At 47.0% G+C, this 25,285-nt stretch overlaps 1 protein-coding gene across 1 annotated transcript in view; it reads right to left on the reverse strand.

The window, feature by feature from the left end:
• ALOX5AP (arachidonate 5-lipoxygenase activating protein) overlaps positions 1 to 25,285 on the reverse strand; it is a 54,541-nt gene that overhangs the window by 14,577 nt on the left and 14,679 nt on the right. Inside the window, exons 2-3 of the mRNA XM_003919708.4 lie at positions 12,825 to 12,949; positions 3,977 to 4,076 (exon numbers count right to left, since the gene is read on the reverse strand). Of these exons, the coding sequence (XP_003919757.3) occupies positions 3,977 to 4,076; positions 12,825 to 12,949 (225 nt within the window). The remainder of the gene's footprint in view (positions 1 to 3,976; positions 4,077 to 12,824; positions 12,950 to 25,285) is intronic.

The following is a 25,285-nucleotide window of genomic DNA, read 5'->3' on the forward strand; positions in this document are numbered from 1 at the left end:
AGGGTGGTATTCCCAAAACATGTTTTGATACACTTTGCAAAAGCCAGGGGTGGGGGTGCCTGCAGTTAAATAATACATTCTCCTCTTAGAAAACCAAGAATCAGAGTGCCCTTAAATGTCCTCAAAATTCTGTCTAAAAAGAATCTGTTATCCCCTGTAACACCTGTTAAAAGTCCATGGACTTGTAATCCATTTAGGAAATTTCACCTCCCCAGAGACTCTTCTCTCTGTAGTCTGTGCTCACTCACACTCACAAAGGGGAATCTTAGGTCAGCTAACCAGGATTTTTCTCCAAAAACCAAGCCTTGACCAAGGCTGCTCTAGCCATGCTCATCAGCTGGGAAGAGGGCATTAAATTGTGTTTTATACACATGAAAAGTTCTGGTGAGGTGGCTCACGCCTATGATTCCAGCATTTGGGGAGGCTGAGGCGGGTGGATCACCTGAGATCAGGAGTTCGAGACCAGCCTGGCCAACATGGCAAAACTCTATCCTGCTAAAAATACAAAAATTAGCCAGGCATGGTGGTGGGTGCCTGTAATCCCAGATACACAGGAGGCTGAGGCAGGAGAATCGCTTGAACCTGGAAGGTGGAGGTTGCAGTGAGCCAAGATTGTGCCACTGCATTCCAGCCTGGGCAACAGAGTGTGACTCTGTCTCTCCATAAATAAATAAGTAAATATTAAAATATACATGTGAACAGAATCCAGTTCCAATTCCTTTTCGCTCTCAAACTCTGACTCAGCTCTGTCCTGAGAATCAGGTGGAAGAAGAAATGATTGATAAATGGTGGAAGAACCGCTCATTAATCAAGGCCAAGTCTGAGCTGATGAGCCACACTGGCTGGGGTATCTGTTCATCAGCTGCCCCAGAATCTTGAGCTATCTGTATCAGTCAACACTCATATTTCATGCTAAAAATACATGCATCCAGCCTTCTAACCCATCAGTGTCATTTATTCTTCATGCCATTTTTCCTTGATAGCTAGGTCACTAACCATTTATGATCCCACACCCCATCAACCAAAAGTTTTGAGCGTGCAAACTTCGACGGGTATATTCGCGTATAAACTACATACACAAACTACTCTCCATGTATATGTCAAAAATGAGTAAAGCTTCGTTTCTTACTTTTCAGATAGCAAGATTCAATGCATGTTCTTTTCTTCCTGCAGACTCATGGGTCATCTTGCAACCCGTTTTACTGCTCTCGGATGCCCCTGGAGAAGTCACTGCTGGGACGACTTTCTCCTAGAATAACACACAACCCCGTTCCTAGTGGTTTCCTGGCACAGGCAGACAGACCAGCTGCCTCTGGCTTTTGGCAGCGTGTAGCTGCCTGCTGCATTGATCTTTGGCTCTTTTTACAACCCAGAAAGGCACACAGATACGTTGCTGGCCCAGGGAGGAAGTGGTCTTTGTAACAGAACCACAGCAACGTCCAGACAATTTTTATCTTAAAGAAAACACTCCACCCTGCCCACTTAGTTCCTACCTCTCCACAGCTGTCTCTTCCCTCCGTCATCCTTCTCCTTCCCTCTCATGGAAACTGAGCGTGCAGACCCGTGGGCTTTGAGAGCTGGGCTGCGACACCCACAGTGGGGGTGTTCAAGCAGCAACAACGCCTTCCACTCTCCTCTTCTGCTTTTTATCTCTGGAGCCCCACAATGACTGCAGAAATTCCAGACCACCTTCCCAAACGATACAGCACAGCCACCAACCAAAGGGCACTTCTGCAATTTGGAGGCTGGCAACTAGCAAGGCCAGGTCTAAGCACCATGGCTTCTTAGAAACAGAGCTACTCAATCCTGGGGGGACGTGGCAGAAACCACACAGCCTGGCCTGCTTCATTTCTTCTTCATTGCCGGCAAAATGGAACCTTAACTTCTAACCAGATATGGTGAAATTGCACCGTAACTTCTCCTAATCGGTTGAGCTGAGGAGTCCATAGGAACACACTGTGACCAGTGAGAATGCAAACACCGGGCAGAAGTTTCTCTTTCCAAACTGGTAGAGCATAGTAGGAATGCTTTCTCTGGATTGTGTCTGGGGAGAAGTTCTGACCTCGCCTCATCAAAGACACCTTCTTTGCACCTCTTGCATGTGGATGTGTCCAAGGTGGGGCTCTAGTATCTCTCTCTCCCATGGTGCAAAGAGGCTGACAGCAACCGACGTAATTTCTGTACTCTCCTTCAAATGGTTTTAAAATGTCTTAAATCACCTTTAAGCATCTTAAATTGATTCTGAGAATTAATACATGGAAGGCCTAGATGTAAAAATAGAAACCTCTCTGTAATCAGTTTAGCAAAGGATTTCCTTGAGCCCAGACTGCTGCAATCCCCCTGGACAGAGGGACTTGGCAGAAGGGAGCAGAGCCCAAAGCAGGTGGGCACATGGAGAGAGAGGGAGATGGAGGTGGCCTGCAGAAGCAGCACTGTGAGCGCTCAGGGGATGTCTGAAAGGGAAAATGCCCAAAGAGGGCAAGAGGCCAGGCACTCAGAATGTGACAACCATACCAACGTGTTCCAGAGTGGCCCAGCAATTTATGAGCTGAGGGAGCAAAGCAGCCAATGAAAACCTGCAACAGGGGAGCCGCCCCTCCAATTCCCCCATGCCTACCCCTCACTGAACAAATTAAAAGTACCTAGATAAGGCCAGGCACAGCGGCTCACGTCTGTCATCCCAGCACTTTGGGAGGTTGACGTGGGCAGATCACAAGGTCAGGAGTTCGAGACCAGCCTGACCAACATGGTGAAACCCTGTCTCTATGGTGAAAAATACAAGTTAGCCAGGTGCAGTGGTGTGCACCTGTAAGCCCAGCTACTAGGGAGGATGAGACAGGAGAATTGCTTGAACCCAGGAAGTGGAGGTTGCAGTGAGCCGAGATCACGCCACTTCACTCCAACCTGGGCAACAGAGTGAGACTCCATCTCGGGGGGAAAAAAAAAAAAAAAAAAAAAAAAAAAAAAAAAAAACCTAGATGAAGGGAAAGACTGAAGAGAAAGTATAACGGTGAGTGTGATGTAGGTCTGGTCACCAAGATCCCTTGAAGTCAGTTTAATTCACAAAAAGCCAATCGTGCCCCTGAAGGGGACCCTCCCTCCCAGCTGCTCCCATGGTGCCTGAGTTTGTGCCATTCTTGGCAATTCTGAATGCATTTTTCTTGGGTGACCATGACTCCTCCTTTGGAAGGATCTCTGGGGGCATCAAAGTTGCCCCTGGGCGGGAACTGAAGGCCAGCTTCTCCCTTAGCACGAGGTCGTCCTCTGTGGCAGACCCCTAGTTCGTAGTCTAGTCCCCAACACGCCTGCCACTGGCTGAGCCTTGAAATACACTCTGCCTAAAGGAGAGATGAACATTTGAATAACATTCATTCAGATTTGCATCCCAAATAGATTGCACCCATCTTTAGGAGCCACTCAGGTGTTTTCAAACAGCCTTTTTATTCAAAGAAACGAATGAGGGAGGAAAGCACATGCAAAATGTCCCCATTCTTTCTGTCCTTGTTCTAGTTGCTCAGGGAGCCCCTGTGTTAGAAATGCACTGGTGTCACCTCCAGACTTCCACCTGCAGGAAAGCGAGGGGCGGGTCCGTTGAAGGCTGTCACCAGCGTGTCCTGCCTGTGGCTTCCAAAGGCGACTGATGAGTCATGGCTGGTGTTCACGGCAGCACCTCTGGTCTAACCCCACAGGAAATAGGTCAACTTCTCTAACCAAATGACTGTCTCAGACCTTTCTGAAACTGCAGAGATCACACCTCCCTCCACCAACGTGCCCCACATCCCCACATGCTCGCACTCACTAAGACAATGAAGGGTGTCCACAATGCCTCTTCAGTGAAGCCCAACCTTCTTCACCTCCCTGATGCTCAGAAAGTTGGCTCACACAGACATGTGATCTTAAGGGTGGTCATCACTCCTGGAAGGAAGTCCCCCTGGCCATGCCCTCACCTGTTAGCAAAATCAGGGTTTGGACTCACTTGGCAGTGTAGACCCGCTCAAAGGCCAGTGTTCCCGTCCTCTGGAAGCTCCTCCCATTCTGGGTCCTGCTTTCGTGCTCCACCTTATGGGCAAAGAATCCTGCCAAGAGAAAAGGTGTGCATTTGATTCACCGCGGGCATGTTCAGGGGCCGGTTACTTCCTTGTTTTACTAGAATGTTAAATGCCTCCTTGACTTGACCTCCAGGCAGCCCTAAATGTCCTCCATCAACTGTCATTTAGCAGAAATGTTCTCAGCAGCTGCTCTCTACTGAACACTGTGTTTGGTGTTGGAAATGCAGTCACGAACAAGGCATGGCCCCCGCTTTCCAGGATCTTCCAGTCTAAAGGAACAGACAAACAAGGAAAGCAGACGTTCCGCAGGGCAAAGCCAGTCGTGCCAAGATGAGATTGAGTGAGTCCACGGCACTTTCAGGGTCAAAGGAGGCAACTTAATTCCATGTCAGGTTGCAGAAGGATTCCTAGGGGAAATGACACCTAAGATAAAATCTGAAGAAAATGTAGAAATTAGCCAAGCAGAGAGAGGGAGAGGGGCCGCTCGACTCTAGTAGAACGGAATATGCAAAGGTCCAGGGAAAAGAACTGTCTGTGGTTCAGAACGCCCAGCCAAGGAGGGGGCATGGAGGGCGCTGGGGAAGGAATGGGATTCAGCAGAACCACAGACAAGGCCAAAGAGGGAGGTGATGAACCGTTCTTTTGATGGCATGTAACCATGACCACTTGGCACGATGTGCCAGACATTTAGCTTGCATCCAAGAACAGAACAGACAAAGAGCCTTGGTTCGAGGAACTGATGCTCTGGCAAGGGCAGCAGAGGAGGAGACAGATCATCCACCATAAGCAAAGTACATAAACAAAAACGATACCGTGTACTCAGCTATGGGCCAAAGAAGGGCATGGTAAGGGGCCGTTTGACACATGCAAGAGGATGGGCACCATGAGCCTCAATGAGAAAGTAGTAACTGAGTCAGGGCTTCAAGAAGGTGACCACTGAGACTCACCCCTGGGGCTCAGCAGAGTGACTGTGACCTTGCTGAGAGTCGTGTGAAGAAATTCAGAACTTAGTTCCGTCTGAGAGCAACAAGGAATTACTGACAGGTTTAAGCAGAGGAATGTCGTCATCAGAAAGCCACCCTGTCATTAGTATGGCAGGCACTTAGCAGGGTCAGATCCAGGATCGGGGACAAGATAGGAGTGAACTGGGGTGGTGGCTTCGGGGGCATCAGAGATGCCAAGGAGACACCGTCTGGAGGATCTGACTATAGATGGGATGATGTGGGGTGAAGGTCTCTCTCCCCCCTCTCCTCTTCTATTTTATTCATTTACTCCTTTTCAAGAGTGAAAAAAGGGATACATGTGATGGTCAGGGATCCAACCACAGGGTTCCTTCTCGTCAGCTTTATGTTAGGCTCCTCAAAAAGACATTAAAAGGGTGTTTTTCAATTGTGTATAGGAATAAAAGCCTTTCTTTCTTTTTCTTTTTCTTTTCTTTTTTTTTTTTTTTTTTTTTTTTTTTTTGAGACTAACTCTCACTCTGTCGCCCAGGCTGGAGTGCAGTGGCATGATCTTGGCTCACTGCGACCTTCGCCTCCCAGGTTCAGGCAATTCTCCTGCCTCAGCCTCCTGAGTAGCTGAGATTACAGGCGTGTGCTACCACGCCCAGCTAATTTTGTTGTATTTTTAATAGAGACGAAGTTTCACCATGTTGGTCAGGCTGGTCTTGAACTCCTGACCTTGTGATCCACCTGCCTCGGCCTCCCAAAGTGCTAAGATTACAGGCGTGAGCCACAGCGCTTGGCCAGGAATAAAAGCCTTTCATGTTTTCCTTTCCGACACAAATAACACTCTGTAGGAATGCGGCCACTTTGGGTGTATGTGTAGGACTCTCTTGCATAAAGGCAGGGCCCACCTCATCCCAGGCACCGTGGTGGGCACTTGCCATGTATTCTGTCACTGAGCTTTGCACCCACTCTGTGCAGTGGGTAATATTGCCCCCACTCTGTAGGTGAGAACCCTGAGACTTTCCCAGAGTCACCCTGCCGCTGGGGAGCAGTGCAGCCAGGACTTCAAACCCAGCAGGGCAGATGGGGATGTGTTTCCTCTCTTGCTGTCATCGTGAAGCTCCCTGCAGGATTTTACCAGCTGCACAGGGCTTAATACACCTGTCCATTCGAAAGATCTGTTCTTACCAGAGTATGACAGAAAATGCTGATCAATTTCTTTCTGTAACCCAATATGGTGCTCCTGCCTCTGAACACATAAATAGGGCTAATGTACTCAACCGTCTGCATCTGCAGGCTCTGCACTCCTAAAGTCAACCAACCACTGACCAAAAATACTTAAAAAATATATATATATCTGTACTGAACATGTATAGATTTTTTCTTGTACTATTTTTTAACTGTATAATATAACAACTGTTTACATAGCATTTATATTCTATTAGGCATTATAAGTAATCTATGTCGCACCCAATGGCTCACATCTGTAATCCCAGCACTTTAGGAGGCGGAAGCAGGCAGATCACCTGAGGTCAGGAGTTCAAGACCAGCCTGGCCAACATGGTGACACCCCTTCTCTACTAAAAATACAAAAATTAGCCAGGTGTGGTGGGGTGGGAGGTGGTACCTGTAATCCCAGCTACTTGGGAGGCTGAGGCAGGAGAATTGCTTGAACCCAGGAGGCGGAGGTTGCAGTGAGCTGAGATTGCACCATTGCACTCCAGCCTGGATGACAAGAGTGAAACTCCATTTCCAAAAAAAAAAAAAGGGAAAAACAAGCAATCTATCTAGAGATTATTTAAAGTATATGGAGGATGTGTGTAGGTTAAATGCAAATATTATGCCATTTTATATCAGGGACTTGAGCATCCAGGAATTTTAGCATCCGAGGAAGGTCCTGGAACCACCCCCCAGGACACCCAGGGATGACTGTATTAAAAGTCAGAGGTGGCCAGGCGTGGTGCCTTATGCCTGTAATTCCAGCACTTTGGGAGGCCAAGGCAGGCAAATCACGAGGTCAGGAGTTCTAGATCAGCCTGGCCAACACAGTGAAACCCCATCTTTACTAAAAATGTAAAAAATTAGCCAGGTGTGGTGGCGCACACCTATAATCCCAGCTACTTGGGAGGCTGAGGCAGGAGAATTGCTTAAACCCAAGAGGCAGAGGTTGCAGTGAGCGGAGATGGTGCCATTTCACTCCAGTCTGGGTGACAGAACAAGACTCTGTCTCAAAAAAAAAAAAAAAAAAAAAAAGAGGTTATTTCTGCAATCAGCAGCACAACGTGGCTGTACTTCTCTGCACCTGCCTCTCTTCTTTCCCTCCTTGCTCGGAGAACTGAGCCCCTCCCTTTTCTCTAAGGCTGTGCCCTCTACCTGCGATCTTGACCCTGTCCATGCACTGTCTTCAAGTCTGTATTTCATTGCTCCTTCTCCCACTTCCAGAATCCTTCATATCATATTCTCTCCTTTTCTTTTCTTTTTCTTTTTATTTTTATTTATTTATTTTTTTTTTTGAGACGGAGTTTTGCTCTTGTTACCCAGGCTGGAGTGCAATGGCGCGATCTTGGCTCACTGCAACCTCCGCCTCCTGGGTTCAAGCAATTCTCCTGCCTCAGCCTCCTGAGTAGCTGGGATTATAGACATGCACCACCATGCCCAGCTAAGTTTTTTTGTATTTTTAGTAGAGACGGGGTTTCACCATGTTGACCAGGATGGTCTCGATCTCTTGACCTCGTGATCCACCCACCTCAGCCTCCCAAAGTGCTGGGATTACAGGCTTGAGCCACCGCGCCTGGCCTCTCCTTTTCTTTATCCTGGAAATACCCACAGATCCTCCCTACCCTTTAAACAAAACAAAAACAAACCCACCTCAGTCCAACATTCCACGAAGATCTACCTCTCCTTCCTTCTAAGGTAAACTTGGAAGAGGGGGCTCCCTTTGTCTACTCCTCACCACCCCCTCACTCTCCAACCGCTTGTAATCCTCCAGTATGCTGCAGAAACGATGCATGCAAAGACCATGAACGTACTTATCTCAGCTAGCTGCTAACAGTAAGCCAGAACCAGTGTGAGAGAGAGACAAAGTCACAGACAGAGAGATGGCTGCGAACCGTTGTGAGCCACCTTCTGCACCTGCGCACTGCGAGCTACTTTAACTGCGTCATCTCGTGGAAAACCTTTAGCAACCACACATGAGGTTATCAATCACTCCACTGCTCAGTGACGGAAACTGGGGGCCCGAGAAGTCAAATATGTTTCTCAACAAACATAAAAAGATCTGGAGATTTTAGTTAACCCCAGAGTTAATATGAGTCAGCAATGACACACAGTTCTCAAAAAAACAACTCATACATAGATTATTCTAACAGAGTTGGTGTCTGGATCTCAGGAACGGCTTCCCTGTACAGAAGACACCTATCTGCCTAGGTGTTCTTAGAAAGAACACAGGAAGAGGAGAGGTCACCCAATGGCAAGGGACTCCAGAAACAATAGGTTGAAGAGGGGATGTTACAGTTGACACTGTAAACACAGAAAGAGCAGGCACAGTCTGAGGGATTTTGGGCAGCAGTACCAGGACTGCTGGGTAAAAGGCATAGGGCTGCAGGTTTCAGCTCAACATAAGAACTTCTTGAACAGTGAGTGCTTGAATGAATGAATTGGAGGCAATATGCCTGGTGCAAGTGTCTCCTCTCTAAAGTCAGATGTTAGGTTTTAATCCCAGCTTCACAACTCCTGACCTTGAGACTTTCAACCAATGGTCCAAATTCTCCATGACTCACTTTGCTTATCTGTAAAACAGGAATAAATAATAGTATATATTTCTAGGCTGGGCTCATGCCTGTAATCCCAGCACTTTGGGAGGCTGAGGCAGGAGGATCACTTGAGGTCAGGAGTTCGAAGCCAACCTGACCAACATGGCAAAACCCTGTCTCTACTAAAAATACAAAAATTACCCAGACCTGGTGGCATGTGCCTGTAGTCCCAGCTACTCATGAGGCTGAAACATGAGAATCACTTGAGCCCAGGAGGCAGAGGTTGCAGTCAGCCGAGATCACGCTACTGAACGCCAGCCTGGGGGACAGAGTGAAAGTCTGTCTCAGTAAGAAGAAGAAGAATAGTATATATTTCATTATCTACTTGCAAACACTCATGGAGACCTGTGTTCGTGCCCAGCAGTGTCCGGGTGCAGGAGAATAATGCAGGGAACAAAACAGGCACAGTGAAGGACAGGTCAGCCTACAGTGACATCTCCAGTTTCTGCGAAGGTATTGGCACGAGTGGGTGAGTGCAAGGATTAAATGGTGCAAAGATTACATGAGATAACACCAAGCGCAGCAGGAAGCAGGAAGCCCCATTCTTCACACAGTGCAAGCTTTCAAACCCGGCAACAATAGGAAAGACAAGCTTGGAAGGTTGTGAGTTTCCCCATCACTGCCGTGTTCAGGAAGAAGCAGCTGGGGGTTGGGTACTGTAAGGAAGATTCCTGCTTTGGGGGAACTTCATGAGTCTATGATTCTGTTTCTCGAGCCTATCAAACCCCAGGTTGGATGGCAAAGTCTTCCAATATGGTGCTTGTGAGGTTTCTTGTGAGTGTGTGTGTTGGGGTGGAAATAGTAGTAACAGCAGCTCCATTTCCCTCCTTAGCACCATGCTCACAGACCCTTATGACTGCAGGGCCATAATGTCTCCAAAACTTAGAGGAGGCTGCCTCTCCTGGGGGAAAGAGGACACTGCGAATGCCTGCCAGCTCCCCTGCAACCGGAGCAGACACGTTACTGCGCTCCTGCAGGACACCCTTCATCCGCCGCCGTCACTAAGTGTAGCTCACGGGCACTGAGCCCCTCCCCTCAGCTCGCATTTCTTCCCAATCACTTTCTCCAAGTACGGTATGTGCTTCCCAGGTCTGCAGCATGTCCACGCTGCTGGCAGCTAGGCAGGAGAAGTTGGAGGCTCTCTGCCTGCTGCTCACAAGAAATGCATCCATCTAATTAAAACTTGCCCTAAGCTCCAAATTGGGGAGACAGATTTGAGTCCAGCTCCTGTCTCCTTGCTGGCCAGCCTTGCAATAAAGTCTTTCTTTTCTCAGAAGTCAGTGCCGTAGTTTTGGCCGATGAGCCCATTTGCTCAGTAACATCTGTATTCTCTGGGGAAGCAGGCTTTGCTAGTTCTGGAACTCAAGGTTTCTTAGAACGATGTATTTTAAACATGTTGTGTTTTTCCAAATCTGCTTTCTGCTGGATCAAGTTGGAAAGGGTTACAAGTTCGAAGATCCTGATGACTAAAGAACGTTTGGAAGGTGGAGGAAGACATTGCACCAGGTGGGCCAGCTCTGCCCAATCACAGAAAATTCGGCTCTCAAAGTGCAGAAGGCGTGCAGAGCCCAACCCAGCCATAGGTGCATGTGAACTGTGCCACATTGTCCTGGACACAGACTGTGTACAGTGCCTAGTAACAACATGGAAATCTTTTTAACTAACAGGAACTGTTCAGAATGGCATTTTGGGGCATGAGGAAGAAGAAAGGCAGGGCTTTTGCATATTTTTTTGAACTCTGTAAGGTTGGTCTACGGTTGCAACATTGAGGTTAATCAGAATTGCAAAGAGAGGTTTGAACATACATCTGGATCTTTGTGATTGCCTAAAAACTTACAGTTAAAAACAAAGAGTGGTGTTATCTCCTGAATCATTTGAACGTTTTGCCCTCTCCATTGAGAGGTATACAAGGGGTCCTTCTGTGGTTTCAAAGTGTCCACAGAAACTCCCTTCCTGAGCAGGGGCAGGACAACTGTGCAAAGTCACTCTGACCACACATGGCCCCAGCTGGCTCCCAGGAGGGCAGCTGTGACAATGGAGAAACAGAGGCAGTGACGTGCAGGCCATCACACTCCAGCCCAAAAAATGAGCTCCCTGCTAGTCCATGCTAGCATTTCCCCAGCTAGGAAACCCCCAGCAAACCCATCACTTCCTAGAGCTCTGTTCGTGGGCCACTGTGCCCTGTGGTCTCTGAAAAGTCTAGCCCTCCAGATTGTAGCTGTCAGAACTCAGACATTTGGCCATCTTTAATCTTACCTCTACTTTCCGCTTGTCCCGCAGGAGAAGACTTAATCCTCTGCATCAAACAGAATGAGAAACCTCACCACCCACCTCAGTCTGAGCAGGGTTTGCTAGACCATGATGGCAAAGGCCAGGACAAAGCCGTGGGCAGAGCAGGGGCAGGTCCCTGGTGGCCCTCCATTAGGAGAGGTGAGGAGACCCTGTCCTTGAAACAGAGAGCTCTGAAGCTTCCCGCAGCTCAGCTCTGAATCAAGAAGGAGTTGGAGAGAATGAGCTCAAACTTCATAGCTGGGTTCGGCTCCAACTGCACAAGCAGGTGAGGGGGCACTAGCTCCCCTGTCCACCGATGCCCTTCGGCTTTATTGGTGGGGTCAGGAGAAGGGCCAGAGGGGAGGTCCTCCTGGAGCTGCATAAGCGCTGCCCACCCATACGGCGACCTTCACAGCGACGGGAGGGGTGGCTGCAGGCTCACCTGTTCATCACTGCGGCTGTTTTGTTCCTGCTCTATCCTCCTGTGCCCAGAATACTATCTGGCCCAGAGCAGGGTCTCTGTACATGCATGCGGGTTGCCTAAAGGAATAGTTGCCAATTTACAGGGCCAAGGGCGCCGTGTGTGAAATCATAAAGGCTCAAGGAAATGGGGGCCTAAATAAGCCATTTGTTCCCTTTCTGACCTACAACTCTGTTGTGTGTTATTTCGTATAAAAATGTTGGGGTCAGAAAGCCACAAAGTGTAGTGCTCATAGAAAACATACTTGGAGTGTGCAAAGTTGGGCCTCTCTGGTGTGGAGGCCGACAGGGAGCCTTGCTCTGTGCCCAGAAGCCTACATCACCAGCATCTGTCCACACTTAAGATGGGAGAAAATAGCAGACTATCCCAAAGTGATTAAATACTCGAAGTTCCAAAGTGTGACAGCGTGTCAATGCTCAGTAATCACCACAAAGCTACAGCAGCTGCCCTTAGTAATTACTCTCCTTTTTTCTCTATCTTAATAAATTTAAAACACACAAAGCCACTGAAGATACTTCCGAAAGTAGTCGGAGGCAGTCCTAACTCAGAACTTTAGGGAGGTAGCCCACACAATCCTGCCTTTTCACATCTAGATATCCTGCTTGGTTTTTTTTTTTAACTGATAGCAGAATTAATGGAAATGCAAACCCCAAACAGGACAATTTTACTCTCTGTCTCTTACTGAAGTATGCAATGTATATTTTAAAAAAGCTTCCAAAATTATATGTTGCTAGAGAAGAAGAAGGTATCACCAAAAAAAAAAAAAATGTTTCTTCAGAAAAAAAAAATAGTATAGAGGAAAAATAGTAAGATGATTTTTCCTACACGCCTTTCGAAATCACGTTCTTTTTAGTCTGCAGATGGCTGGTAACTTCAATTGCACTGCAGATGTTAGAGAAGCCCAGTGTCTGAATAACGGTGTATATCACGTTCCCTTTCCAGTCTTCTTGCACTCACCCCTTGCCTGACCACATTAATTAGTAGCTAAAATGCTGATCATAGACACTTCTGTAAGGGTTTTAGCAAAATCCTTCAAGTTGCAGCCTTAGCTCTAAAAATGGGACTAGTCATCACCGCGAAAGTGAAAGACCGAGAGAAGAAAAACCCCAAAATTACACAGAAATATACACAGCCCTATACATTCAAATAAAAAGAAGTAAAAAGAGATAAAGTAAAGACACAATTGCTTAAGCCTGACTTCCAAATAACCATCAAACAATAACCATCCCCTTCTGTTCTTCCCTGAGCGAAGGGCTCTCCTTACCGTTCTGGACCACGCTGATGAGGGTGACAATGGCCAACAGGACGACATTGCCTACAGTTTCTTGATCCATGTTTGCTTCAGGCTCTCCGCAGAGGACTGCTCTGGCTCCGGCTCCACAACCTACCCTGCACAGGAAGGGGAAGTGAGAGGCTGCACTCTTTCATCATTAGAATTTCTGAAGCTTCCCAGCACAATTACACAGTGCCTATTCTTCCTTCCTTTTTTTTTTTTTTTAACTAGCCACCACAGTGCCCTGGCTGTGGTTCAGTGTGATCTACCAGGAGACACAGGGCTTGGCAGAGGAGCACACAAAGCCAGCACACTTCCTTGTCATGGGAAACCTCCCTGAGAGCCTCCAGAATGAATCTCGGACCCAAGACCATGACCAGCATGGACCCAGCACAGGCACCAATCTGGAAGCTGCCATCATCTCTGACTTCAGCAAAGAGAAAGAAGGGAAAGAAAACCCAAAACTTTCAGGTCAGGCAGGCACAGTGGCAGAAGCCTGTAGTCCTAGCACTTTGGGTGGCTGAGGTGGGAAGATCACTTGAGCCCAGGACTTTGAGGCTGCAGGGAGCCAATGACCATGGCACTGCACTCCAGCCCGGGCAACAGAGCAAGACTCTGTCTCACACACACATGCACACAAAAGTAAAATGAAACCTTAACAAAAATGTATAGAACACCAAAAGATCTGTGCCCCAAGTACTGTCCTTCTTTCCTTGAATTCCAAGAAAAAAGAAGGTGAACACTTAACACATAACTCTCAGTAGCAGCTGCATACGGTTTGAATGAAGGAAGAATTACACTGCAGTGGGAAGGGACAGCTGGTATCTCCATTTCTTCAGAGAAAAGTAATAAAAGGAATTAATGAATTAAACCAGAGAATTCCAACCGAAGAATTTAGGTAAAAGGCAGAAATGGAGTTACAGATGATCCCTAAGGGAAATTTCCAAAGGATTGTCAAACACTGCAACTGGCTTTTCTGAGGCAATTGCAGAAACACCTTCCTTGAAATTCTTTTCCACTTAATCAGAGTACAGAGGCTCTGCTTTCCGAGAAAGTGTAAGAGTGGACCTGCTGGGTAGGCGAGGTGGCTGCCTGGTATTCTGCAGCTCAGCTCAGTGTGAATGGCAATCCCTCTGAGGTCACATGGAAAATGCAAAATATCTGCAATCTTTGTCCCAGACTCAGCTATTTGGCATTGGTTAAGAGGTGCTTTTATCAAAACTTCACTTTGAATGAGAACATGGACTGCCGTAACCGCTGGCAGCAGGGAGGGCTGCATCTCGGCATGGAAGAGGTCAGTGTGGGGAAGAGCTCGCGCCCACATAAGTACAGTGCCAGAGGCCAGCTTGAGTGTCCTCGGCTCAACTGAAAGAGAAAGGCTGATGAAGGCAGTGTGCCGAGCTGCATGTGGGGAAGCCAGTAACCGGGGCAGTCTGGCTGGTCATGACACACTTCGGTACTCCCTAGGTACCTCAGGCACTTTGTAGAGTGTACACTTTATATTAGCCAAAGCTATCCAGAGAAAACCAAACCAGTGTATAAATAAATCTTCTCATATATATGCATACATAATGCAGATCTATAATAAATAGGTTCACATGATCATGGAGACCCTGAAGTTTCATGGTTTGCCATCTGCAAGCTGGGGACTCAGTGAAGCAGCTGGTGGAGACCAGTCTGCATTCAAAGGAGGTCTGATCATCAAGGCGGGCAATAGTGCAAGACCCCGTTTGAATCTAAAAGCTGGAGAACCAGGGGCTCCAGTGTTTAAAGGCAGGAGAAGATGGATGATCCAGCTCAAGAAGAGGGAATTTGGCTTTCTGCCCACTTTTTGTTGGATTCGGGCCCTTGGTGGATTGATGACACCCACCACACTGGTGAGGGTGGATCTTCTTTACACAGTCCCCCGAGTCCAGTGCTGATCTCTTTCCAAAACACCCTCACCAACACACCCAGAAATAACATTTTACCAGTTACCTGGGCATTTTTTAGCTCAATCAATGTGGCATAAAATTAACTACTACAGAGTTATTACAAGATTGGTTAGGGCAAGAGCAGTTTGATAAGTTTCCGGGGATGTTTAGGTTTTGGTAGCCAAGGAGTTCGAACCCCATAAAGAATTAGCCCTACTAACATTCACCACATCTTAGTGACAATGCACCAGAAATGAAGGCAGTCCTCCTACCGAAGCAGTCCAGTTGCAAGCCACAGAAACTTAGCTCAAACTAGCTTAGGCTAAAAGGAGAATGTATTCACTCAGAGTCTTAAAAATTTGACAACTGAAGTTGGAAAGAGCAGAGATGGGATTAGGCCTTGGAGCTAGAGAGATTTTTCTCTCTCTCTTTCTATTTTTTTTTTTTTTTTTTTTTTTTTTTTTTTTTTTTTTTTTTGCAGAGTCTCGCTCTATTGCTAGGCTGGAGTGCAGTGACACAATCTCCACTCACTGTAACCTCTGACTCCCAGGTTCAAGCAATTCTCCTACCTCAGCCTCCCAAGTAGCTGGGATTACAGACACATGTCACCAGGCCCAGCTAATTTTTGTATTTTTAGTAGAGATGGGGTTTCACCATGTTAACCAGGATGGTCTCGATCTCTTGACCTCACGATCTGCACACCTTGGCCTCCCAAAGTGCTGGGATTACAAGCACGAGCCACCAGGCCCAGCCTCTCCAGCTCTTAAATGTAGCACTCTTAAATGGAGTTTTCTCTCCCCCCCTTCCCTCTTTTTTCTCTCTCGTCCCTTTCTCTGTCTTCCCCTTCTCTCTACCTCTGTCTCTGTCTTTCTTCCAATCGCTCCTCTTGCTCTCTCTCAGCTTCTCTTACCATGTCAAATGTATTCTCTCTGCAGACCTGTTTTCTGGAGACATCTTCACCAACTCCTGAGTTCTACATTTTACAGCTTCCATCACCTGTCAAAGACTGACTTCTCTCACATCTCATCTCTCAGTACTGCCTCACTGGCCCAGGCTGGCCGGGGGTCCATTCTTGAAGACGTCAACCAGATGGCAGGAGAAGGAAGACCCTGGTGGTTCTTACAATGATCGTATGGCAGAGGGGGGACTAATCCCACAAAGAAAATCTGGGAGGAGGGAGGGAGAGGGAAATTTACTGCCTCACTTCGACTGTCTTAATACTTATTGGACAGATTAAAATGTTCAGTTTGTAAAGAAGCTTCTCTATCCTACACGCTTCTGTCTTTAAAACTCGTCCCAATCTGCCGGCACACAGAAAACAGCGCCCACAGGGACCAACTTGGTCAGCCCCCACCAGCACTGGAAACCTTCCCAGCTCCGTGGGACGCAGGGACCCACGCCTTCTGGGGCCCCACACACGGGAGAAATGTCCAGCCACTGGCGCTTTAGAAGATCCAAAGGCGCCTAGCGAGAGGTGCTGGGCACCCCGCCCTGAGCTCCTTGGAGTCACCCCCAGCTGGCGCGCAGACCACGTGCGCCAGCGAGTCCCCTTCACCCAGAGAGAGCGTGTTAATAGCCCAGACGGCCATTAAATTACAGCGCGCGCATTAAGATTCTGGCTGCAGCTGCAGAGGAACACTTATCAGAGGTGAAGCCTCTGGAAACGCCATTCATCTCAATAGATTGCTGCTGAGACCAAACGAAAAGACGAGGGGTGCCGGAGAGCCGTGGAGGGGAGCACAGCCTGCCCGGATTCCCGCATCCGGAGGGCTGTGTCGTGGGGACCTAGTCTGTGCTGGGCACTGTACCCAGAGCCTCACATTTGCTCCTCAGTGCAATCCTCTGAGGGACAAATTAGTTCCCCACCATTGCCCAGAAAGTGAAACTGAGGTTCAGAGGGGTCGAAAATGTGGTGAAGGGCCTGGCGCGGTGGCTCACACCAGCACTTCGTGGGTGGCCGAGGCTAGAGGATGACTTGCGTCCAGGATTTGGAGGCCAGTCTGGGCAATGCAGCAAGACCCCCGTCTCTATAAAATATAAATCAGCCATGCCTGGTGACACAGACCAGTAGTCCCAGCTACTCAGGGCCAAGGCAGCAGGATCGCTTGAGGCTGGGAAGATGGAGGCTTCAGTGAGCTATGGTCTCAACATTGCACTCCAGCCTGGGCAACAGAGGGAGAGCCTGTCTTAAAAAAAAAAAAAAAAAGTGTTCAAGGCAAAGACCCACATAGCAAGGAGCAGAACAAGGGTTTACGCCCAGGCCGGTCTGGCTTTAAAGTCTGGGATTTAAACCACCCTACGTGCTGCCACTGGAGTCGTCTTCAGAACCTGGGGCTCCCTGGTCCTTCGCATTTGTGCCTGGCCGGCACCTCACAGGCTAAAGCTCTGAGTAATGGCTCCTCAGCCCCGAAGAGAGATTTTTAGAAAGGAAGACATATACACTTCACGGGAAATAACATATCCGCACCACATCTGACCATTAACAAAGGTAATTTAACAAGAAATATCCCACAGCGACAGGGCTGTGAGCCCATCCCTCTCCCGCCCGTCCCCTGCTCCCCGCGCCCTCTGTAATTATGCATATGCTACACTGATCTGTGCGTGACAGGTTAGTTAGACAAATGTGCAGGGAGTAGGCAAGAATAATTAGCACATTCATTAATTAGAGTACTGTTAGTAGTTTGACTGTGAAGGACAACCATTTGTCAACAGAGATCAGGACAGCTGGGGCCAAGCAGAGACTCAGGGGGAGCAGCAATTCAGGGACACTGAGGCTCTACCCAGCTGCTGTTAAAAATCCTAGGAGCTGTGCAGACACTTTGTCAACACGCCTTCATCGCCATGGCAACAGGGGGCCACTCTGCCCGGCTGTCAGGCTACAATATTCACGTGGCCTTCATCCTCACCTCAGGGTGCACGTTGGCATCTCATGACATCTCTTCCCCCCACTCCCCAGTCAGGGTTGCCCTCCAAGTTCATTAGGATGAGGATTGACTGGTGGTGAGGGAGAGGAGGCAGGAGGTGGGGTCAGTGCCAGGCCGAGTGTAGAGGTACAGCCCGGGTCTACGGGCTCAAATTATGGATGGTTAAACAACAGTTCCTTTTCATTTAAGTTAGTTTAAAGAATATTCAGACCGATATTGATCCAAAGGATACGTGATATGAACAGAGAGACCAGGCGTGGTCTGCTCCAGATGTCACATGCCAATGGTGTGTGTGAGAACCAGATCAACCTGGGTAAAGTGTCATTTCTCCTTCCCCAGCCACAATCAGGTGGCCTTTCCTTCCACGAACAGCTAGCTCATGCTTCTGAACAGAACTGAACTAAATTGAGAGGAATCCTCATGCCATTCTATAGATGAAACAACAAAGTTAGTGAATTGCTGTAACCTCACATGCTATTGATTAAACTCTACACATGCTCGGAGTGCTTTACAGATATGACCGTCTTTCTCTAGAATCTTACGTTGCAAGCTAAGCATATCAGTGCAAAGCAAACAAATAGAAGGCAAAATTCATAGCCATTCACACAGACAGATAGCAGGAAGCCAATGTCTTACCCTCAAAACCTCTTCCTTTTCCCAACACAAACTCACACCACACAGTGTATTGCTTATAAGTTTGTAGGAAAATGAAGCAAATGACCCATGCATATGGAAAACATCATGTAGTGTGTTGTGTAAGAAAACAAAGGTTAAGACCAGGTGAGGTGGCTCCCACCTGTAATCCCAACACTGTGGGAGACCGAGGGGGGCAGATCACCTGAGGTTAGGAGTTCAAGACCAACATGGCCAAAATGACAAAACCTTGTTGCTACTCAAAATGCAAAAATCAGACGGGCACATTGGTGCACGCCTGTAATCCCAGCTACTCAGGAGGTTGAGGCATGAGAATTGCTTGAATCCAGGAAGCAGAGATTGCACTGAGCCAGATGGTACCACTGCACTCCAGCCTGGGTGACAGAGAGAGACCCATTTCAAAAATAAATAAATAAATAAGTTTAGACATGGATTTCTTTGCTCCAGACTTGGTTTTATCTGTCTTGTAGGCTGGCCAAAGAAAGGAGGTCAGTCATGGGCATGACCTGCCTTGGGAACATTCAGTTCTAATAGGATTAAAATTTGTGATGCTCATATATGCTCAGTTGAGTTTTGACAAAGTAATTTAATGGGGAAAGGAAAGTCTTTTTAACAAGGGTGCTGCCGGGCACGGTGGCTCAAGCCTGTAATCCCAGCACTTTGGGAGGCCGAGGCAGGTGGATCACAAGGTCGAGAGATCGAGACCATCCTGGTCAACATGGTGAAACCCCGCCTCTACTACAAATACAAAAAACTAGCTGGGCATGGTGGTGCGTGCCTGAAATCCCAGCTACTCAGGAGGCTGAGGCAGGAGAATTGCCTGAACCCGGGAGGCGGAGGTTGCAGTGAGCCGAGATCGCGCCATTGCACTCCAGCCTGGGCAACAAGAGCGAAACTCCGTCTCAAAAAAAAAAAAAAAAACAAGGGTGCTAGAACAACTATATGTTCTTATGGGAAAGAAAATGAACGTTGACCCTTCCAAAAAATCACACAGAATATAACTAGAAATGGATCTTAAACACAAACATAAAAACTAAAAATATAAAGCTTCCAAAAGAAAACATAAGAGAAAGTCTTCGTGACCATGAAGAAGGTGAATATTCTTTAGATAACACAAAAAGCATGAGTCGTCTAAGAAAAAAAATCTATGAATTAGACTTCATCAAAATGTAAAACTGCTCTTGAAAGAACAACCTATGTTTTGCTCAAGAAGCTATACATATAGCCAGTAAGAGCATGAAAAGATGTTAAACTTCATTAGTCATTAGGGAAATACAAATGAAAACTACAATGAGATAACACCACACACCTATTGGAATGGTTAGCAAGGGTATGGAGCAACTGGAACTATCATTCATTGCTGGGAAGAATGTAAAATGGTAAAGGTAAAAATGGCAACATGCAGGGAAGAGTTTGACAGTTTCTTTTTTGTTAGTTTGTTTTTTAGAGACCAGCTTTCACTCTGTCACCTAGGCTAGAGTGCCGTGGTGTGATCATAGCTCATTATAACTTCAAAGCCCTGGGCTTAGGCGAATCTCCCACCTCAGCCTCCTGAGTAGCTGAGACTACAGACACACACCACCATACACTGCTAATATTTTTTATTTTGTAGAGACAGAGTATCACTATGTTGCCCAGGCTGTTTGAACTCCTGGCCTCAAGCAATTCCCCCAAGTTGGCAGTTTCTTAAAAAGCTAAACATACACTTCCCATCTGTCCTAGAAATTTCACCCAAGTATTTCATCATTAGAAATTAAAATACATATGCTGTATCAGTCAGAGATTGACCAGAGATGCAGCACCACTAAAAGATATTTTATATACATATTTTTTTGAGACGGAGTTTCGCTCTTGTTACCCAGGCTGGCGTGCAATGGCGCGATCTCGGCTCACTGCAACCCCCACCTCCTGGGTTCAGGCAATTCTCCCGCCTCAGCCTCCTGAGTAGCTGGGATTACAGGCACGCGCCACCATGCCCAGCTAGTTTTTTGTATTTTTAGTAGAGACAGGGTTTCACTATGTTGACCAGGATGGTCTCGATCTCTTGACCTCGTGATCCACCCGCCTCGGCCTCCCAAAGTGCTGAGATTACAGGCTTGAGCCACCGCGCCCGGCATTTTATATTTTTTAATACATATACACACACATTTTTAAGGGATTCATTATAGGGATTCGACCTTATGCAGTTACGGGAGCTGATTAAACAGTCTGAGTGTGTTTTCATTTTCTGTGGTTTCTGTAACAAAGTAGCACAAACTGAGTGGCTTAAAACAGCAGAAGCGTATTACTTCACAGTTTTAGGGAATAAAGTCCAAAATCAAGGTGTCAGCAGGGCCATGCTCCCTCTAAAATCTCCTAAGGGAGGATTCCTTCTTGCCTTTTCCTGGCTTCTGTTTATAGTCCTTGGCTGGCCCCTGCCACCACCTCCATCCACACACAGTGTTTTCCCCTAGCGTCTCTGTCTTCCTATGGCCGTCTTATAAGGACACTAGTGGTATTGAATTAGGAGTCCATCCTGAGCCAGTATGCCCCCATCTTAATTAATTATATTTACAATGATGCTATTCCCAAAAAAAGGTTACATTCTGAAGTCCTGGCAGATAGGGCCTCAACCTACCTTTTGGGGAGACACAATTCAACCCTCAACAAGGAGGTTGCTGTTTCTGTGGCTGGTGCTGAATCCTAAACTCTACAGGGCAGAATCAGGAAGGGAACAAGGGCATGAAGCGTGAGAAGCAAGGACAACCCAAAATCCACAAGACTGAGCTGACACCAAAATTTGCAAGAAACCACAGGATGGGCTGGAATCCGTATCTGTCACTCAACAACACGAAGCCACAATTTCAACGCTGGGGGCTTTCTGCAGGAGAATGTGATGCCCTCATCACAGAGCAGTCAGAGATACTGAAGGAGTTTCCAGCAGAAGCTGGAACAGCTGTGAGCTCAGCCACTGACCGAAGCCAACCACATGATGGGCAGATTCTCAATAATGTGAGACAGGGCCACATGCCTTGCTTACCTGCTTAGCATAAAAAGATGCTGCTCCTTCACTTCCACGTTCCTCATCTCACGTAAAATGTCTCCAGTGGCCCACGCTAATCCAGAGGCATGTAGGGAAGTGAATTTGGGGAAACATGGCTCCAGCGTAGGCACATTGACAAAATACAAACCTATCAGGGCTTACCTGGTGTTAGCTTATCATCCATATGCGCCTCTTAACCATGCTGAAGTTGTCTTCCAAAAAGACCATGGTGATTGGGCACAGTGGCTCACACCTGCAATTGCAGCACTCAGGAAGATCAAAGCAGGCAGATCACCTGAGGCCAGGATTTCAAGACCAGCCTGGCCAACAGGAATAAACCCCCTTCTCTACTAAAAATGCAAAATTCATCCTGGCACACCTGTAATGCCAGCTACTCTGGAAGCTGATGCAGGCGAATCACTTGAACTTAGGTGGCAGAGATTGCAGTGAGCCAAGATCACACCACTGCACTCCAGCCTGAGCCACAGAGTGAGACTGAAAAAACAAAAACAAAAAAACATGGTAAAATCATGCTTCCACCTAACAATGAAACTTTCTCTCATCCAATAGAAAATGCACTAACCCTCTTCTCTTTATTCATCTTTGGGTGACATTAATTCTGCTTGTGACTAAGTCACATTCCCTTTTTGATATCGTGTAACTAAAATACTGAGATATAAAATTAACTACCATTAACTTTCTATTTAAGTCACACATATTAAGTTGTATAGTAGAGAAATTAACTAGAGGAATAGAAAAAACACTGGTTAGCTGGGTGTGGTAGTGCATGCCTGTAGTCCCAGATACTTCGAGGACTAAACAGTAGAATCAGTTGAGCTCAGGAGTTCAAAACCAGCCTGGGCAACATAGCAGAGCTCATCTCAAAAAAATAATAATAAGGCCGGGCGCGGTGGCTCAGCCTGTAATCCCAGCACTTTGGGAGGCCGAGGCAGGTGGATCACGAGGTCGAGAGATCGAGACCATCCTGGTCAACATGGTGAAACCCCGTCTCTACTAAAAATACAAAAAACTAGCTGGGCGTGGTGGCGCGTGCCTGCAATCCCAGCTACTTAGGAGGCTGAGGCAGGAGAATTGCCTGAGCCCAGGAGGCGGAGGTTGTGGTGAGCCGAGATCGCGCCATTGCACTCCAGCCTGGGTAACGAGAGCGAAACTCCGTCTCAAAAAAAAAAAAAAATAATAATAATAATAATAATAATAAATAAATAAACTGGTTAATATATGCACATTTATGTCAAGATAAAGAAGAAATATTCAAAGTTATTACCATCCTCATTCCTCAAACTGGTTGTATGGGTTTTAACTGATATTTATAACTACCTTCCACTGCTCATTCTATATTCCCCTTGAGAGGAATACAGATGGATATAGACGGAATATAGATAGATGTAGATAGAATATTCCCCTTGAAATATGCCCACCTCAGTGAGTCCAAGTTCCTTGCCTGGTGACTCAAATCTTCATTCCTGAAGGGACTGGATCGTGATCAGTCCTCTGTGTACTAGGTTAGCATCACTTTCCATTGACGTTAGTCACAGACACATAGAGTGCACACTCCTCACTGTCATTGTGAAGGGACCGCCCAATTTCTCCTTGGTAATTCGGATCAGTCACCCTAGGTGGGAAAGGACCCCCCCCTTCCTTGCTTGTGTGTTCACTGGCATCAGGAGATGGCAAACTCAGCAGTCAGCTTAGTGGAGCCACCATTGTACTCCCTTATGGAAGCATGTCCCCCATAGGAACTAAGATTTCTGCAATAGCAGAGCCCAAAGTTACAGGAATGGGAAGGAAAAATTCACTACTGGAACACCAGGCGTGAAAGCGAGAAAAGCCACTCCCATTTTTACCCCGTGATTCTTGGACCCATGAATCCTGACAGTGGGAGAAATAGCATGATATATTGGTCACTGACTTAAAGCATCTTGGAGGACATAACCCCAGGCCAGCAAGGTGTTGCCACCCAGCTGGTGCTATATGTGAGCCTTTAAAATCCATTCCATTGTTCTAATCAGGCCACCTGCTTCACTGTGGGGCCAGTGAAGCCCATGATCAGAAGCTCATATCTGTACTTCCTTTGCTGTAAGATTACTTCCTTGGTCAGAAGCAATGGTGGATGAAATTTTATAACAAATAGAATTAAGTCCATGGATGGTGGGTTTGGCGGAGCATCGTAGTCAGGGAAGGCAAACTCATATCCAGAGTAAACGTCTTTTCCAGGGAAGACAAAGCACTGCCCCTTCCATGATGGAAATGGTCCAATGTAATCAACCTTCCACCAGTTGGCTTTCTAGCCCAGGGAATGGTGCCATATTGGCGTAGATTTCTATCTTGGTGGGATGAGCACTCAGCAATGGCTGGAGCCAAATTGGCCTTGGGGAGTGGAAATTCATGTTGCTCTGTCCATATAGCCCTGCCCCCATGGCCATGATGTATGTGAACTCATTGGGCAATAGTGGCTGGGGAAAGAGACTAGCTGATGCTGTCAGAATGGATCGTCTTATTCAGCTGATTATTAACATCCTCCTCTGCTGTGGCTGCTCTTTGGTTAACATTCATACGAGACACATATTCCCACATTTTGTGTGTATTCAGAGAATTCTATCCATATACCTCTTCCCCAGGAGTCCTTGTCACCAGTTTTCCAATTATGTCTCTTGGAAATTCCTGATCATCAGGCTGAATCATTAACCACTGTCTGTGATTTTGTGTAAGTCTGTAATGTATGGCCATCTTCTCTTCTAGGCAAAATGAACACCCGCTTGTATTGCTCCAAGTTCTGCCCATTGAGAGGGTTTCCCTTTGGCATCGTCCTTCAGGGGCACCCGAGAGTAGAGCAGTAGTACTTCAGCTAGCCACTTTGGGCAGTAGCAGCACTATAAACTATGCTCCAGTTTATTTTTTCCCTCCATCAAGTAGTCACAGGGAACTCCTCGTAAAGCCACAGATGCAGATTGAGAGGGAGCAGTCAACTTGGCAACAGCACTGGCCAGGCCAAGGGCCTGCACTACTTGCTCATGCAACTTACTTGTGCCCGCAGGACCTACTTGGGCCCAATCTCATGTTCCATTTGATGATGGAACACTGCTGTGTGCATCAACTTTCTGCCTTGGGTCAGATGACCTCTTGTTCACAATGGACAACTCAGGTCAAAAGACAACATGGTGGCCCATGGTGACGCATTTTGTGTTTGTTATTGATAGTAGCTAGATGTTTTCAAAAGGAGAATAGTTATCTTCAGAGAATGGCACAGCTTTGCTCCAAATCATTACGTGCTATGCTGGGGTTCACCTATAAAGGCCTTCCAAAGGCTCCAAACAGTCCCCTGTTCCACCGCAGCCACTTGAAACACCATCACGTCAGTTGGGCCTTAAGGCCTGAGTGGCAGAGCAGCCTGCATAGCAGACTGAACTTGTATGCAGAGCCTACATTCATTGTTCTGGGGTCTCATTCAAAACTGGCAGCCTTTTAGATTTCAAAATCATTCCAAGCTGGAAACAACCAAACGTCTATCAGGCAGTAAATGGATAAACAAATTGTGATATATTCTTACAATGGAATTATCCAGCAATAAAAAGAACAAAGTACTGATGCACACAACATAGATGAATACCAAAAACATTATACCGAGCAAAAGAAGACAGACACCCAAGAGTGGATGCTGTATGATTCCATTTGCGTGAAACTCTAGAAAAGGTAAGTACAATTTACAGCACCAGAAAGCAGTCAGTGGTTGCCTGGAGCTGGGGCTAGGGCCGGATTTTGACTGGAGAGGGACTTTTTGGGGTGATGGAAATGGCCCATATTTTTATTTTTGGTGATGGTTACATGGATGTACACATTTGTCAGAACTTGTCAAACCGTACACTCAAAATGAGTACATTTTATTGTACATAAATTATACCTCAGTAAAGTTGATTTTTA

The sequence above is a fragment of the Saimiri boliviensis genome, chromosome 16 (assembly GCF_048565385.1).
Source record: "Saimiri boliviensis isolate mSaiBol1 chromosome 16, mSaiBol1.pri, whole genome shotgun sequence".
Taxonomy (NCBI): domain Eukaryota; kingdom Metazoa; phylum Chordata; class Mammalia; order Primates; family Cebidae; genus Saimiri; species Saimiri boliviensis.